The sequence below is a fragment of the Nyctereutes procyonoides genome, unplaced genomic scaffold, assembly GCF_905146905.1.
Source record: "Nyctereutes procyonoides isolate TBG_1078 unplaced genomic scaffold, NYPRO_anot_genome, whole genome shotgun sequence".
NCBI lineage: Eukaryota > Metazoa > Chordata > Mammalia > Carnivora > Canidae > Nyctereutes > Nyctereutes procyonoides.
In genome coordinates this window covers 360,073-374,275 of record NW_026575047.1, presented here as the reverse complement: position 1 = coordinate 374,275, position 14,203 = coordinate 360,073, and the positions used below count along the sequence as shown (strand labels likewise).

At 73.8% G+C, this 14,203-nt stretch overlaps 1 protein-coding gene across 4 annotated transcripts; it reads right to left on the bottom strand.

Annotated features, from left to right (window-relative positions):
* Nucleotides 1-200: 200 nt before the first annotated feature.
* On the bottom strand, nucleotides 201-11,344 carry FGFRL1 (fibroblast growth factor receptor like 1). Of its 4 annotated transcripts, none has more exons than XM_055326835.1 (8): nucleotides 11,259-11,344; nucleotides 10,693-10,792; nucleotides 4,271-4,354; nucleotides 3,408-3,680; nucleotides 2,305-2,385; nucleotides 1,934-2,218; nucleotides 1,512-1,865; nucleotides 201-1,424 (listed from the first exon to the last, which is right to left on the bottom strand). In XM_055326835.1, the coding sequence occupies exons 2-8, from the start codon at nucleotides 10,775-10,777 to the stop codon at nucleotides 970-972; spliced, it is 1,617 nt and encodes a 538-aa protein (XP_055182810.1). In that variant the 5' UTR covers nucleotides 10,778-10,792; nucleotides 11,259-11,344; the 3' UTR covers nucleotides 201-969. The 4 variants fall into 4 exon arrangements, with proteins under 4 accessions (XP_055182810.1, XP_055182812.1, XP_055182813.1 ...); XM_055326837.1 differs by lacking the exon at nucleotides 11,259-11,344 and adding an exon at nucleotides 10,901-11,009; XM_055326838.1 differs by lacking the exon at nucleotides 4,271-4,354.
* Nucleotides 11,345-14,203: the final 2,859 nt, after the last annotated feature.

Genomic DNA, 14,203 nt, shown 5'->3' with positions numbered 1-14,203 from the left:
ACACACCTGGGAACACAGGCCCAACAGGTGCACACACACCTGGGAACACAGGCCCAACAGGTGCACACACACCTGGACACACAGGCCCAACAGGTGCACACACACCTGGACACACAGGCCCAACAGGTGCACACACACCTGGACACACAGGCCCAAATACAAGTGCACACGCACAGATGCCAAAGGCAAAGACACCAGCGTAGAGGAAGAAGATGCACATTTTCTTGTTTAACAAAATAAATTAAATATACGAAGCTTCAGCTCAAACTCTATATAAAATTACAGAGGTCTGGGGCTGCCACGGGCAGTGGGCTGTTGGGTGCCTGGCCCCACGGCGCCCACCCAGTTGGCCATCAGGCCAGAGGCCTCGCAGGCCCGAGCACAGGCCTGCTCAGGGTGCCACCTTCCTTCCAGCATTATTAATATTATTATCTTAATTTCTTAAATATAAATATCAGGGGCCCTGTGTGCGGCAGTGGGGGGCAGGGTCAGCCCCGCGCTCCCGCCTCGGCCCAGGGCCCGCGCGGCTCCGCCTGACCTCCCGGCCCGCGGTGCTGGGGGCTCCTGGACACCCGGACAGGTGGTGGCTAAAATAGCCGCGCGCCCGCGGAGGGCTGGCCGGGACCCGGCGGCAGGCACGGCGCGGGGGGCGGGAGCTTTGGGTTTGCGAGCGGGGCCTCTCAGATCCCCTGCCAGGCGCGGGGCGGGCGGCCCGACCGCGGCCCGGGAGATCCTCCCCAGGGCAGCCGGGGGTTCCTTCATCTACGGGCCCCTTGCTGCACGCGCACCGCAGCGTCACCAACATGGGCCTTCCGCGGGGGGGCCGGGCGGGCTGCGCGGGTGCGTGTGTCTGTGCCCTGGGGGCCGCCTCTGCCTGCGTCCCGGGGCCGGGCCCTCTGCGCCCCCTCGACCCCGTGTGCCCGCCGCCAGCGCCTGGGGCTAGGGTGCGGGGCCCCCGGGGTGGCACCTCTAGCACTGGTAGTGGATGTGCTGGTGCTGGTGGACCTTGCCCTCCACGTGCGAGTGCGTGTGTGAGTGCGTGTGCGTGTGCGTGTGCGTGTGCACGTCCGTGTAGAGTTTGGGGTAGAGCCTGGGCCCGGCGGGGGGGCCCGGGCCCAGCAGGTGCTGGGCGGCCGCGGGGGGCCCCAGCTCGTCACACAGCGCTGCGCCGGGGCCCGGGCCGAGGGAGGGCGGCGCCGCGGGGTCCTTGTCCCCAGCCCGGTCGCGGGCGGGCACGGGCGGGCGGTGCGCGGGCAGAGGCGGGGCGGCCGCGGGCGCGCACGGCTTCTTCTTGGCCTGGCACAGCCACAGGAGCACGGTGCCCAGGAGGAAGACGGCGCCCGCGGGGATGCCGATGACCACGGGCCATGGCAAGCTCGTGCTGGACGACGCGGGGGCCACGGGCGGCCCCGGCGGCTTGGGGTCTGCAAGAGAGACGGGGCGGGGTGGTCGCCGTGGGTCCCGGAGCCTGCGCAGGCGGGCCCCGCGCGCCAGCCTCCCGCCCCACGCACCTGGCAGCACGGTGAGGAAGGCGCTGCGGAAGCTGTAGCCCATGGTGTTGGCGCCCAGGCAGATGTACATGCCCGCGTCGTCCTGGCGCGCGCGCGTGATGAGCAGCTTGTTGAGGTAGGAGCCGTCGGGCCTCGACCACACGTCGCCCGTGGGCAGCACCACGAACTTCTGGCCGCCCACGTCGATGGTGGAGTTGTAGCGGCCCTCGGCGCCGTACTCCACGCGCTTCAGCCACTGGATCACCGGCTTCACGTCACTGCGCACCTTGCACTGGAACGACGTGGTGCCCCCAAAGTCCACCGTGGTGTTCACGGGGTGCGTGCCCGTGAGCACGGGCTTGGAGCGGGTCCGCTCTGCACGAGGAGGGGCACGTCAGCGCGGCCCCGGGCACCGCCCGCCCGCCCCCCGGCCCGGCACTCACGGATCACGTCCACCTTGTAGGTCGCGTTGATGGCGCCGGCGCGGTTGGACACGCGGCACGTGTACTTGCCACTGTCCTCGGGGCGCAGGTTCTTCAGGCTCAGCGTCCACTTCTTCTTCCGGTGCTCGCCGGCCTCCAAGCCTGTCAAGGCCTGGTCGTCCTTCATCCACGTGATGTCGGGCCGCGGGTGCCCGCTGGCCACGCACTTGAGCCGCACCGAGCTGCCCACCGGCCGCGCGATCACCCGGCGCCTCATCTTGGAGGGCTGCGTGAAGCGGGGCCGCGCTGCGGACGGGCAGCAGGGGTCAGCCAGGCCCCCGGGGGCCGCCCCACCCGCCCCGAGGAGGAGGGCGACGTCCGCCCCGTCTCACCCCACTGCTTGCCGGCCGGGTCCTCCTGGCCCCCCGAGGCGCCGTCGTGCCCCATACGCTCCCTTCCCGGGCCAGTGTCATCTGCGGAGCGGAGGACACGTGAGCGAGGCCCCCACGGCCCCTGCCCAGATCCCAGGCTGGTTCCCAGGCTCCCACCCTGGGCCCAGCTGGGAAAGCTCCAGAAACAGGAGCGGGAGTCCCGGGAGCACACCCACGTCCCCGCGTCCCGGGGACAGCTGGCCCGAGCGGCCGCCCAGCCCGCCCCTGGGTGCAGGTGACCCCAACGGGGCCGCCCCCCCCACCCCGGCTCCGGGGGGTCTGCAGGGCCCGCGGAGGAGGGGGCCGGGCCGCACCGGCAGCTGCAGTAACCCTAGCCCACATCAAGGCGCCGAGGCCTCGGTGAGCTGACATGGCTCGCATACCGCCTGGTCATCCTCCCCTTTCAGAGGACAGTGGGGGGACGCAGCAGCGCTCCCGTCCCACAGTCCCGAGCAGGGCCCCGGGGGCGGGGCAGGCCAGGAATGCCTTCCTGCCACCGCCCGCCACCTCCGCCCAGCTGGGGACCTGGCGAGGGGCTGGCCGGGGCGGGCGTCCCCGGGCGTGAGACGGGCCGCCGTGGCTGCCAGGGAGCCCGTCCCCGGGGACGCAGCCCCGAGGAGCCGTGGGGGAGGGCCCGGCGTGCGCCCGGCACCAGGGAGCACAGGGTGTGTCGCTGGGGACCCCGCCAGGCCCCAAGCCCGGCCCCAGAGGCAGCAGAGAACAGAAGGCCCTTGGCGGCCCCTCTGAACTCTGAAACCTGAGCCTCAAAGTTGGAGCCGACGCCCAGGCCGGCCGCCCGGCCGTCCCCTGGTGGGACCACCGCGCCGGGGCGCCCGGGCCCGCTCCTGCTGCGCCCTGGGCACCCTGGGCTCCCCGTCGGCACAGCCTCTGCGGGGAGGGGACCCCGGGCACAGGACCGCGGGGGCCCGGCCACAGCACCGCTCAGGCTGGTCGTCCTGGCAGCCCTGGGTGGGGTGGGGGCCACTCGGTGAAGGTCCCCCCGGATCTGTGCTGGCTCGAGGCTCCCATGCATGGCCCGCCCCTGGCCCTGGCACGTCACTGACCCATCACGATGAGCGTGTAGTTGACGCTGAGGCTGCCAAAGCCGTTGGTGGCCTTGCACACGTAGGCGCCAGCGTCCTCGCGCTCCACCTCCTTCACCTTCAGGCCCTGGGGCAGCACGCGGAAGCGGCTCCAGCCGCCGTGGATCGTGCGGCCGTCCTTGGTCCACATGGTCAGTGGCGGCGGATCCCCCTCCACGGGGCACTGCAGCCGCACGGTGCGGCCCAGCCGGGCCACCTGCCTTGGGACCACCTTGTCTGCCATCCTTGGGGGGCCTGCGGGCCAGTCGGGGAATCGGTCAGCTGGGAGGGGGCTGGCAGGTGCTCAGGGGCCCGGGGCAAGGGGGCCGTGCCTGTCGGGTCCCCCCCAGGACTCTGGGCAGATGCCACCCAGGCAGCGAGGGCTGCTCCCAGGCCCCGGTGGGCAGCGTCCACCCTGAGGAACGGTCCCCTGAGCGCCCCCACGTGCTGCCCCCACGGAGGAGCCACGATGCTGATGGGCACCCAGGGTGCACGCCCCGCACAGCCACCGTAGGGCACACGTGTGAGTCCACGCAGCACAGACACAGCTGGTGGCTTCCCCGAGGACGGTCACCCCAGACCACGGGGCTGGGCGCGGGGTGCGGGGGGCGGCAGGGCCCCGAGGCCCCGGGTTGGGGGCACAGCAGGTTCCTGTCTGGCCGGCCGCCCCCGGCGGGAGCAGCCCACGCCACCCGCAGTCACCAGCCTGCCTCAGGAGCCTCCGCATCCAGGACGGCGGGAGCACCTCACGGGGGTTCAGAGCGTGCCCCCCCCGCAGCTCCCTACACCCACCTGCCCTGTGTGCCCCCAGCCCCCAGTCTCCAGGTGTCGGCCAGAGCACTCACCCCTCCCGTGGGCAGAGGCCGGCATCCTGCACCCCGACCCCGACCCCAAGGCGCCGTGTGCTCCCAGCAAGCACCTGGGGCTTCCTGCGAGTGTAATTAGCAGCAGGCTGAGCCGCCGGCCGGGGCGTCCGGGACCCACGGTGCTTCCGTGGGCTCTTCGCACCTCCCCGACGGCCGCCACCAACCTGGGGGCCCAGCCCGGCTCTCCCCCCGACACCTGCCTGATGCAGCCCACCAGGCCCCCCAGCCCCAGGAACACTTCTCCTCCACACCCCCGCTCCGCCTCTGCTAGGGTGCCCCCCCTGCCATGGGGCTCCCAACACGGGCCCCAGCGCCTAGGAGGGGACCGAGGCAGGGGCTGCTGAGTCCTCCACTGTGGACAGGCCCCAGCGCCCCCAGGGTCCCACCCCTGTCGCCACCGCAAGTGCCGCGTCCGAGGGGCCTCCCAGCGCGCAGGGCAGGGCGGGCAGCCCCCCGCTGACCCGGGGCACATGCAGGCCCACAAACTGCCCGGGAAGGGCAGGGCACGGGCTGCGCCTGACCCGGGGCAGTCCCGTCTGGCAGACTCGGCCTGCGCCCCCCCCCACCGGGGGCACCCCCTGAGCAGAGAAGGGCCATCGGACGGTGCTTGCAGGGGCCGCAGGGTTTGAGGAGCTGGGGGGGCATCGACCGGGCCTCGGAGCCACAGGCCCCTCGCTCCCTGTGGACAGGACAGGACGGAGACAAGGGACTGCCAGACGGACCGGAAGTGCGGCCCCGAGGACGCCGGCAAGCGGGACGGGGCGGGCAGGCCGGCAGCCAGAGCCCCAGCTGGAGCCAGCCTTATCCGAAAGCAAACAGCCCCCTTCCCGCCCCGGGCCAGCCGCCCTGCCCCCTCCAGCCCTGCCCGAGCAGAGACCCCAGCGGGCTCACCCGAGGGAGCCCCCCCACCCAGATTCCTGGGGATTTGGCTGCCGCCGTGACTGCCACGGCTCTATATTTAGCCTGGGAAACACAAGCCCCCATTGTTCCACCTGGTCAGGTGTCCAAGCCGCCCAGCTCGCGGCAGACCGGGGCCACGGCCAGGAGATGGGCGGGGGGCGGGGGGGCAGGTTCCCAGCAGCCCCAGGGCTGCCCCTCGGCCCCCCCCCCAGGACCTCCTCCAGGAAGCCACTGGGAGGGGCAGGCGCGGTCCGCGGAGGCTGGGGCGGGGGCTCCCCCTGCAGGGGCTGACCGCGCGGTGGGGGTGCTGGGGGTGCTGCCGCGGGGACGCACAGCCCGTCCCCCATCCTCCTCCCCGACGGCTGGGGGAAGCGGCAGGAACGGGGGCCCGGGGGGGCTCAGGGGGCAGTAACCCAGACGACCCCACACGTGTAGGTACACGGCCAGGCTCCCAGGTGCCGTCCAGGGCGCAGGTGTCACACGTACAGCCTGTCACGCCGTCCCCCGACGCCATCCCCGGGCACACAGGGTGTCCCCCTGATGCCATCCCCCCAGGCACCATCGCTCTGACACCGTCCCCCCCGACGCCGACCCCAGACACCGTCCTCGTGACACAAGGCTGCCCCCAGATGGGCACCCTCCACCCACACAGCCCCCGTGCGTGCACACGCAGGCACACACCCCAACAGCAGATGCTGACCCCCCACCCCCGCCCGCCGACACCACTGTTTCCCAGAGTTTAGGTCCTGCTATCACCCCACTGACACCCCTCCCTCCCCAGTGACCCCAAGGAGGGCTGAAGTGGGCCGGGCCAGAAAGACGGAGGAGACACATGAGGGCTGCATGGGGACAGGACCCCCAAATGGCGCTTTCAGCCCCCCGGGGGCACCTGGAGCTCAGCCCCCGAACCTCAGTAACCTGCACGGCCTCTGCGCTGCCCGTCCCGTCCTGACCCACCTTCCCTCCCCCCCCCCAACCGCGGCTGCCCTAACCCCTCCACCTGAACCACCCCGAGCCCCCTGGGACGGTTGGCCGGGCGGGGGGCACCACGTCCGCCCCTGTCCCTGCCCAGGACTGAGCCATGAGGAGCCACACCAGCGCCCCCCGGGGCCACGGTCACGGGTGGGAGGTGAGGCCAGCTGGCTCCGTCCCCGGTCACCCCCAGCAGCCCCCAGCCCAGACGCGCCCTCTGGCGGGTGGTGCTCGGGCTGAGCTCCTGGGACGGGCTGGCTGTGCAGCGACTTCGCGGCCAGCGGGGCAGCCCTGACCAGAGGGCAGGCAGGGGGCTCTCGCGAGAGCAGGTCGCAGCTGCCGTATCCCCCACGGGGGGAGGGGAGCGGCCCTGGGCCCAGCATCCTCCCCGAGATGGCCCGGGAGGCGGGGATGCCAAGGCCAGGGTACAGGTGGGGACCCCAGGGCCCCGACAGGCAGGCTCCACCTCCGCCCTGGCTCCGAGCTGCTCAGGTCCCCGTGCACACGTGCACAGACTCCCGGTCACCAGCAGGCCTGGGGCGGCCCCTGGGGCCCAGACCCACGGGACCTGTGGTGGAACTGGTAGGACCCGAAGGACAGGTGGTTGCCCCAGAAACAAGGCGTCCTGCGTGCAGCAGAGGGCCAGGGTGACCCACAGCGCCAGCCGGAGGCCGAGGCCGCCCCAACCCACTGCCCAGGGGCTGCCCCTCGCCCGAGACCCCGGGGGGACCTCCACCGGGCCCCGACTCCAGGGCCCCTCCCTGCCGCTTGCAGGACAACCCAAGGGGCCACGGGGCAGCGCCCTGACAGTGCACGGCTCCTGGACCCACTGCTGCAGGGCGAGCTGCAGGCCACTGTGTGCGGCCCCCCAGCCGCCCCCCAGCCGCCCCCGCCAGCCGCCCCCCAGCCGCCCCCCAGCCGCCCCCCGAGCCGGCCCCCATGCGCCCCAAACAAGCAACCTGGCCCCCCGCAGGCCCGGCCAAGGAAACCAGGAGGGCCTCCCTCACCTGCTGGCCCTGCAGAGGCCAGAGGACGCGCTCACGTGACGAGAGGCCCGGACCCCCAGGGCCCTGCCCCTGACCTGCAGGGCCGCACATGAGCCTGGAGCCCCTGGGCCAGAGACTGACGCTGAGGCAGGACCAACGTGCCAGCTACGGCGAGGGCACGGGCGCCGGGCACCCCCCCCGGGCCAGCCCAGGCCAGAGGGCGTCTGCCCCCCTCCCTCCCACCGAGGGCTCTGACGGCTGCAGGGTAGGCCACCCAACTGTCCCCGTTGTCCCAGGCTCTCGGCCTGGTGCTGGGCTCCACCGTGAGCCCCGCAGCCCCCGCGGGCCAGGCACACCGCTGCAAGGGTGCAGAGGGCACCCTGGGCCCCTCCCTGGCTGGCGGTCCCCCACTCCTGCAGCTCAGCCCCGTGGGAGTCAGAGGGCATCACTGCCGCGGGGGTCCCGGCCCAGAGCCAGGCCCAGCTGCCTGCCGCCAGCTGCCCGGGCCCCATCACGTCCTCCGGCCCCTCGAGGCGCAGGGCTGACCGGAACCTCCAACCACCTGGGGACGAGAGCAAGTGCTTCCTGCCAAGATGGGCAGCGCGGGGGTCAGCAGGCCTGAGGCTGGAGCCTGTCCTATGTGTCAGGACACCTCCGGGAAGCCCCCACCTCACACCGGCTCCCCCCAAGGGGCACAGGCCCCCACCCAGGCCCGCAGCTCTAGGCCTTGCCGCCAGCCGCCCAGTGGGGACACAGAGTGCAGAGGCCCCGGGACGCCCCCCGCTCCCCACAACCCTGGCCAAGCAGCGCCTCGGCCCAGCCCGGGCCTACCCCCACTCACGGCCCCCAACCCGCCTCCCCCGAGCCTGCCCGGAGTGGAGTGTGGGCCGCCTGGCTGCAGCTCCACCCACAGCAGCCCAGGACGGGGCCGAGAGAGCCACGCTGGACATCAGGGGACCACCAGGGAGGGCAGACGGCAGGCAGGGTGGGGTGGGGTGGGGTCAGGGCACCGGGCAGGCCTGTGGGGTCTGGGGCAGCAGCCTGGGCATCCCCGCCCCTCCACAGACCGCCTGCCACAGAGGTTGCCACCTGGACACGCCGGGGACGGCGCAGGAGGCCGGCCACCAGCAGGTAGGCAGCCGCATGCACGGCGAGCAGCCTGGAACCCCAAGCAGGCTGGGGCCGCTGCTGGGAAAAACCAACATTTCCCCAGGGCGCTGGGCGGGGCTGAAGGCCCATTGATTCCCGCACAATGAAGAGCCTGCGGTAGGAGTTTCCAGGCCCAGCCAAAGGCCACTTTGTTCAGGGCTCCCTCCTCCCCCCAGAGGGGACAGTGATTTATTTTCTCTTCCAGGAGTGAGGCCCAAGACGTAAATGGGGCGGCTGGCCTGCATCCCCACCTCGCGGCGCCTGGGCCCGGCTCCCGCACACCCGCCTCAACCCGAGGGGTCGGGGGAAGGCCCCCCGCCGGCCTGGCCAGAGGCCAAGGTCAGCCCCACGGCCGCCCGCCCTCCCGCGGATTCACACACCCGGCGACCCTCCCCGACACAGTCCCGAGGGCAAGAAGGCACCATCCCCGCAGAGTGGGGCGCCCGGCCCCGGGGTGGGTGCTGGGGGCGCCCAGGGCGCACCAGGGGTCCGGAGGACCGGGAGGCGACCTCCAGGCCCGGCTGCTCGGAGACCCGTCCACGGCACCATCCTTGGAACAGCTGCGGCCTGACAAGCCCTCCCGCGGGTCCTCCTAAAGCCACGCGACGGGCACGTCGTTCGGAACCCCTCAAGTTCCCACTGGAAGAACCCAAATCCGATCCTGCCTCAAAGCTGGAAAAGGCTGTTTCAGACAAACCCACCAGGATTGTGAAACTTCCAGAAAGGGGAACTTTAAAAACATGACCCGAGTGGAGAGACGTGCTGACTCCAGAAGGCGTGACGCCCGGGGAGGGATTTCAGCAAGCGGCCTGGCTCTGGGCTCCGGTCTGCCCGCGGCCCGCTTCCCTGCACCCCGGGAAGTGCCCGGGCCCTCGGGCCAGACCTGGAGGACAACCGCCCGCCCACCAGAGCTGCGGGGGCCGTTGCCCTTGGAGAGTGGCGCCCGTCCCTGCTGCTGCCGTGGCTGGATCCCGGGCTCGGTCCCAAGGCCAAGGCCGAGGGGAACACAGCAGGGTGTGGCCCCTCCAGGGCCCCCTGGCACCGAGGCAGGCCCTGCCGCCCGCTGCCATCGCTGCGTCCGCCCCTCTGCTCCGGGCTCCGGCCCAGGCCCAGGCCAGCACGGCGGCCTCAGAGCCTCCCTGGCCCAGCAGCCAGAGGACGGGCAGGTGTGGGGATGAGTGAGGGGAGTCCACGCAGATCAAAGAGGAACCGGAGCGCAGGCCGCTAGCCACCGGGGGGGGGGGAGGGGGGGCAGCCTGCGGGGTATGACCTGAGCGCCCGTGGTGCCAGGACGCTGCCAGGCCCTGCCGTGCCTGGGCAGCCCCCACCCTCCGGCCGAGTGGCCAGTCCCCCGCCGGGCAGGCGGGGGGGTACCGTGGCATTAGGCCCACCTGGGCTGCCGCCTGCCACCCAATACCCAAACGTGCCCATATAAGGCCGGGTTGGGCTCGGTGTACCCGCCGGTGGGGGGAGGGGTGCGAGGCCTCCGAGGACTGGTGGACAGGGCAGGGACGCTCCTGAGTGGTCAGCACGCCCAAGGGCTGGCCCGGCCCGAGGGCCCGCCTAGCTGAGCGCCGGCCAGCGCGGAGCATGGCGGGTGCGCGGCGGCCAAGGCGGGTCTCCCGCGGCCCAGCAGCCGAGGATGTACCTGGCGGGGGACAGGGTGCCGGGGCCGGGCCTCGGGTCGCGCCTCGGGTCGCGCCGCAGGCCCGCCTCCTCGGACATCAGGTGTGCGAGCGGCCGCCGGAGCAGGTGGTGCTGTGGGGCCCCGACACGAGCCCGTCGTCCCCGCAGCGGCCCCTGCCCTCTACCTTTGCAGGGATGAGCAAGCTCGGGGTGCAGGGGTGGGGCTCGAGTCCCAGGTGCCCACCATGTCCCCGCTGTCCCCAAACCCCACCCCGGGCACCGCGGGCATCTCTGCGGGTTCCTGGGGCCTAACTGGGTCCACGGTGCCAAGCAGCCTGCGCCACCAAAGCCCCCGGGGTTCCCCGCTGCTCTCCAGCTCAGGCCCACGTGTGGGCGTGTGTGTCCCGACTCCGCCAGCAGGCGCGGGGCCGCAGGTGAGCCCGCCGCGCTGGGGCAGGTGTGCCCGGGTGAGCCGGAGGTCCCGAGGGTGGGCGGGGGAGGGGGCGACAGCTGCGCGGGGGAGGGGCCCCGTGAGCCAGGCTGCCCTGCGGCCGCCGAGCTGGGGCGAGCTGGGGCGCCCCGGGGCGGGGACCCGCGGGTGGGCCCGGGCGCGGCGGGGAGAGCGCGGCGGGGCTGGGCGGGCGGGCGGGCGGGCGGGGCGGGGCGAGGCACGCGCGCCAGCCGGGCAGTGTGGCAGGGTTCAGGGCCGGGAGCGAAAGGGGCGGCGCCGGCGCGGGCCGGGGCGCCGGGCGGGGCGCCAGGACTCACCTCGGGCGGCGGCGGCCGGCGGCAGGGCCCCCAGCAGCAGCGGCGGCAGCAGCAGCAGCAGCAGCAGCGCGGGGCCGGGCGTCATCGTGCCTGTGCGGACCTGGGGGCGCGGGGCGGTCAGCGGCGGCGCGGCCGGGGCGCTGCGGGCGCAGGAGGCGGCGCGGGGCGCCCCGCGGTATCAAAGCAGACAAAGGGTCCACGTAATTACCGGCCTCCCCCGCCGCCCCCGACTCCGAGCCCGTCTGGGCTCCTGGCGCGTGGGACGGGCCCTGCCCGCGGGACACACAACACGGCGGCCGCGCAGAGAGATAATCGCCTGCGCCATTAGCGGACAAATTTGCGCGGGGGGGGGGGGGCGGGGGGGGGGCCACGTGGGGTGCAGGGCCGGGGGCGGGGCGCGGGCAGGACCACTGGCCCCGCGGGGGCGGCGGCGGCGCGTGCCGGGGCCCCAGGCCTCGCCCCCCGGCCCCCGCGTCCGGCCCCCGCCCCCGCCCCCGGCGCCCCCGGCGCCCCCGGCCGCCCCCCCAGCCGGCCCCCCGGGGTCGCGGGCGCGCGGACGGGCTCACCTCGGCGGGGCAGGCAGGCGGCGGGGCTCAGGGCCGGGCCCGCGGGGCGCGCTGCGCGGTCATCGCCGCCCCGGGCGCCGCACCGCGGCCCCCGCGCCCCCGGGCCCGGCCTCGGGACGGGGCGGCGCTACCTGGGCGCGGGCGGCTCGGGCCGGGGCCGGCGGCGGGGCCGGGGCCGGGGGCAGCGCGGGCGGGGCGCCGAGGGCGGCGGCCGGGGCGGGGGCCGGGTCCCGGGGCGGCGGGGCGAGGGGCCCGGGGCGGCGCGCCGCGAGGCGTCCTTCCCTGCGGGGCTTTGTCAACTCTCCCGGAGCGAGCGCCGAGCCCGCCGCGCGCCCCGCCCCGACACAACTTCCCTCCAATCGGCGCGCCCCGGCCCGCCCCGCGCCCGCCCCGGCCCGCCCCGCGCCCGAACTTCCCCCCAATCCGCGCGCGCCCGCCGCGCCCGGGCCTTAACCCTCGCGGTGCGGGCGGCCTGCGGGCGGGAGGCTCCCCGGGGCGCCGGCCCGCCCCGCCCCCGGCCGGGACCGCCCCGCCCCCACCCCCACCCCTTGCCACGCCCCTTGCCCAGCCTCCCCGGCTGGACCCGCCCCTTGTCCCGCCCCCGCCCCGCCCCCTGCTCTGCCCCTGCTCTGCCCCCGGCTGGGCCCTCCCGGCTCCGGCCCCGCCCCTGCCCCGCCCCGCCCCCGCCCCGCCCCCGCCCCGACTGGACCCGCCCCCGCCCCGCCCCCTGCTCTGCCCCCGGCTGGACCCGCCCCGCCCCCGCCCCCGGTCCCGCGCGCCCCCAGGTGCCCGGCGCCCCCGCCGCTCCTGCCCCCCCGCGGCCGCGTCGCAGGCCCCCACTCCCGGGACCCGCCCCTGGCTGCGGGAGGGGCGCTCGGTCGGCCGGAGGCGTCCCCCGGGGCCGCGGGCAGCAGGGGGGCGACCGGCGCGGGCGGACCGGACCGGGCGGCGGGGCTGGGGCACAGCGGCCCTGCTCGGAGGCCCCTGACCCAGGGCACGTGTCTCCGCGCAGGTCGCGGGCTCCCGGGCAGGCAGCGCGGCCGTCACCCGGGGCCCCGCGGGAGCCGAGGCCACCGAAGCGGCCCGGCCAAGCTTTCCCAGGGGGCCGCGGCCTGTCGGGGCTGGGGCCGCGCGCTGGGCGGGCAGGTCTCCGGTCCTTGGCCACCCTGCCCCGCCGCCCATCAGGGCCTCCCCACCTCTGACCCACCCTGGCCAGGCTCTCCCCGGCGTCCCCTCCGCTGTCACTTCTCTCCAATCTGAAAACTCAATTTAAAACACAACCGTGACCCAGGTGGCTTGGACGTAAACCCCATGACCCTTGAGGCCCTGGACAGCTGGGTCCTGTGCACACCCCCTCCCCCACCCAAACTGGGGCCAGATAACAGCCCCTGCAGCCCCTCAACCCCCTCCGGACCCTAACCCATGCTGCCCCATCAGGACCCTGACCCAAACAGCTTCTGTGCCCCGAGGAGTCCCCTCTTCCAGGAAGCCTCCCAGAAGACCAACGCTGCAGAGGCCTTGGCCCGAGGCCCAGGGGAGCGGGGCCACGCAGTGCCAACAGCCAGGGCCTATGGAGGTCCAGAACGCCCAGACCCAGGCTTCCCAAGCAGGTGAGAAAGCAGGTTCCCAGGTCCCGTGCCCAGACCCATGTAGGCACCACACGGCCCAGCCGGGGCAAGCCCAGCCCTCCCTCGCCCCGTCTGTGCCCCGAGGGCAGGCCCGAACCACAGACCCCGCCACTCCCTTCCGGCCCTGCGGGTGGGGGGGGAAGCAAGGACAGCTGGTTCAGGGCCCCCAGAGAAGGGGGCAGGCCCTGGGGGGTCACAGACAGGTGCTCTGGGACAGGGTGGGCAGGTGCGCGGAGGGCTTCTCGCGAGCACCAAGGCTGCCCCAGACTTCGGAACAGGTTTGTGAGGAGACACAACTGGAGCGTGAAAAGCTCCAGCAGGTGTGTAGGCCGCCCAAGGCAGGTGTGTGAAAGGTGGCCCCGGGTGGGGGGAGGTCAGAGACAAGGAAGTGAGCGCAATGGGAGGCACTGCCAGCCGGTGGGGACAAGGTGGGGAGGGGGGCGGGCTCGTGCGCCCTTGAGCCACCGCAGGCTGGGGGCAGGCGTGGCCCACTCAGCGGGGGCTGGGTAGGGTCCCAGAGACCTGCCGGGGGTGGGGGTCCCAGTGCTGCCGGCCCACTTCCCCGTGCGGGCATGCGCTGCCCCCTGGCAGAGGTGCCCCCCACCAAAGGGCACCCGGACCCCCTCCCCACTTCTGAGCCCCCAGGCGGGAGCCAGGCCTGTCTGGATGTCCAGCCCAGGCCACTTCCTCCAGGAAGCCCTCCCGCTGGCAAGCTCCCACTGGCCCTTCAGGACACCGGACCTGAAATACGACGCCGGTTCAAGCCTTGCGGCTGTAGCACGGAGACTTGGCACGACTCCACGAGCTCCCGGTCTCCGTCCCACCCCCACCCCCTGCCACAATCTGCCCCGCAGAACTAGCCTGGGGTGGCACAGTGGGCCCCACACATGGTGCCCTTCACACTGTCCTTCACCCCGACAGGCGGCGCCCCGGCTCCGTGCCAGGCTCCGTCAGAGGGCCGGGGACGGGATGCCCGCAGCCTCCTCTGTTCTTGCTGCATCCCTCAAGGTGGCATCCTAGCATCAGGCCCGCCCTCAGGGTGGCGTCCTGGCAGCAGGTGCGAGGGTCGTGCAGTGCTCAGATGGCGGGAGCGCTGGGCCGGGAATTGGAGGCAGCTGACGTGCGGCTTCGGCTCCCGCTCCCGGTGAGGTGACAGGGGGCAGGTTCGCATGCTCTTGCCCGAAACGGGTGGAAACAGCAGAAATAAGAATACAGAAGAGCTCCGGACACGCAGAGCATTGACGGCGAAGGCCGTGATCCCTGCGAGCGGGAAGCAAAGGGGAGGTCCCGGGCATCCTGCTCCCGCCGGCGGAGCCT

Coding starts and splice junctions, on each gene's coding strand:
- FGFRL1 (XM_055326835.1), bottom strand. CDS start 10,777: ATGACGCCCGGCCCCGCGCTGCTGCTGCTGCTGCTGCTGCCGCCGCTG. Junction 2,386..3,407: donor CTACACGCTCATCGTGATGG/GTCAGTGACGTG, acceptor TCCGCTCCGCAG/ATGACACTGGCCCGGGAAGG. Junction 1,866..1,933: donor CTACAAGGTGGACGTGATCC/GTGAGTGCCGGG, acceptor CTCCTCGTGCAG/AGCGGACCCGCTCCAAGCCC.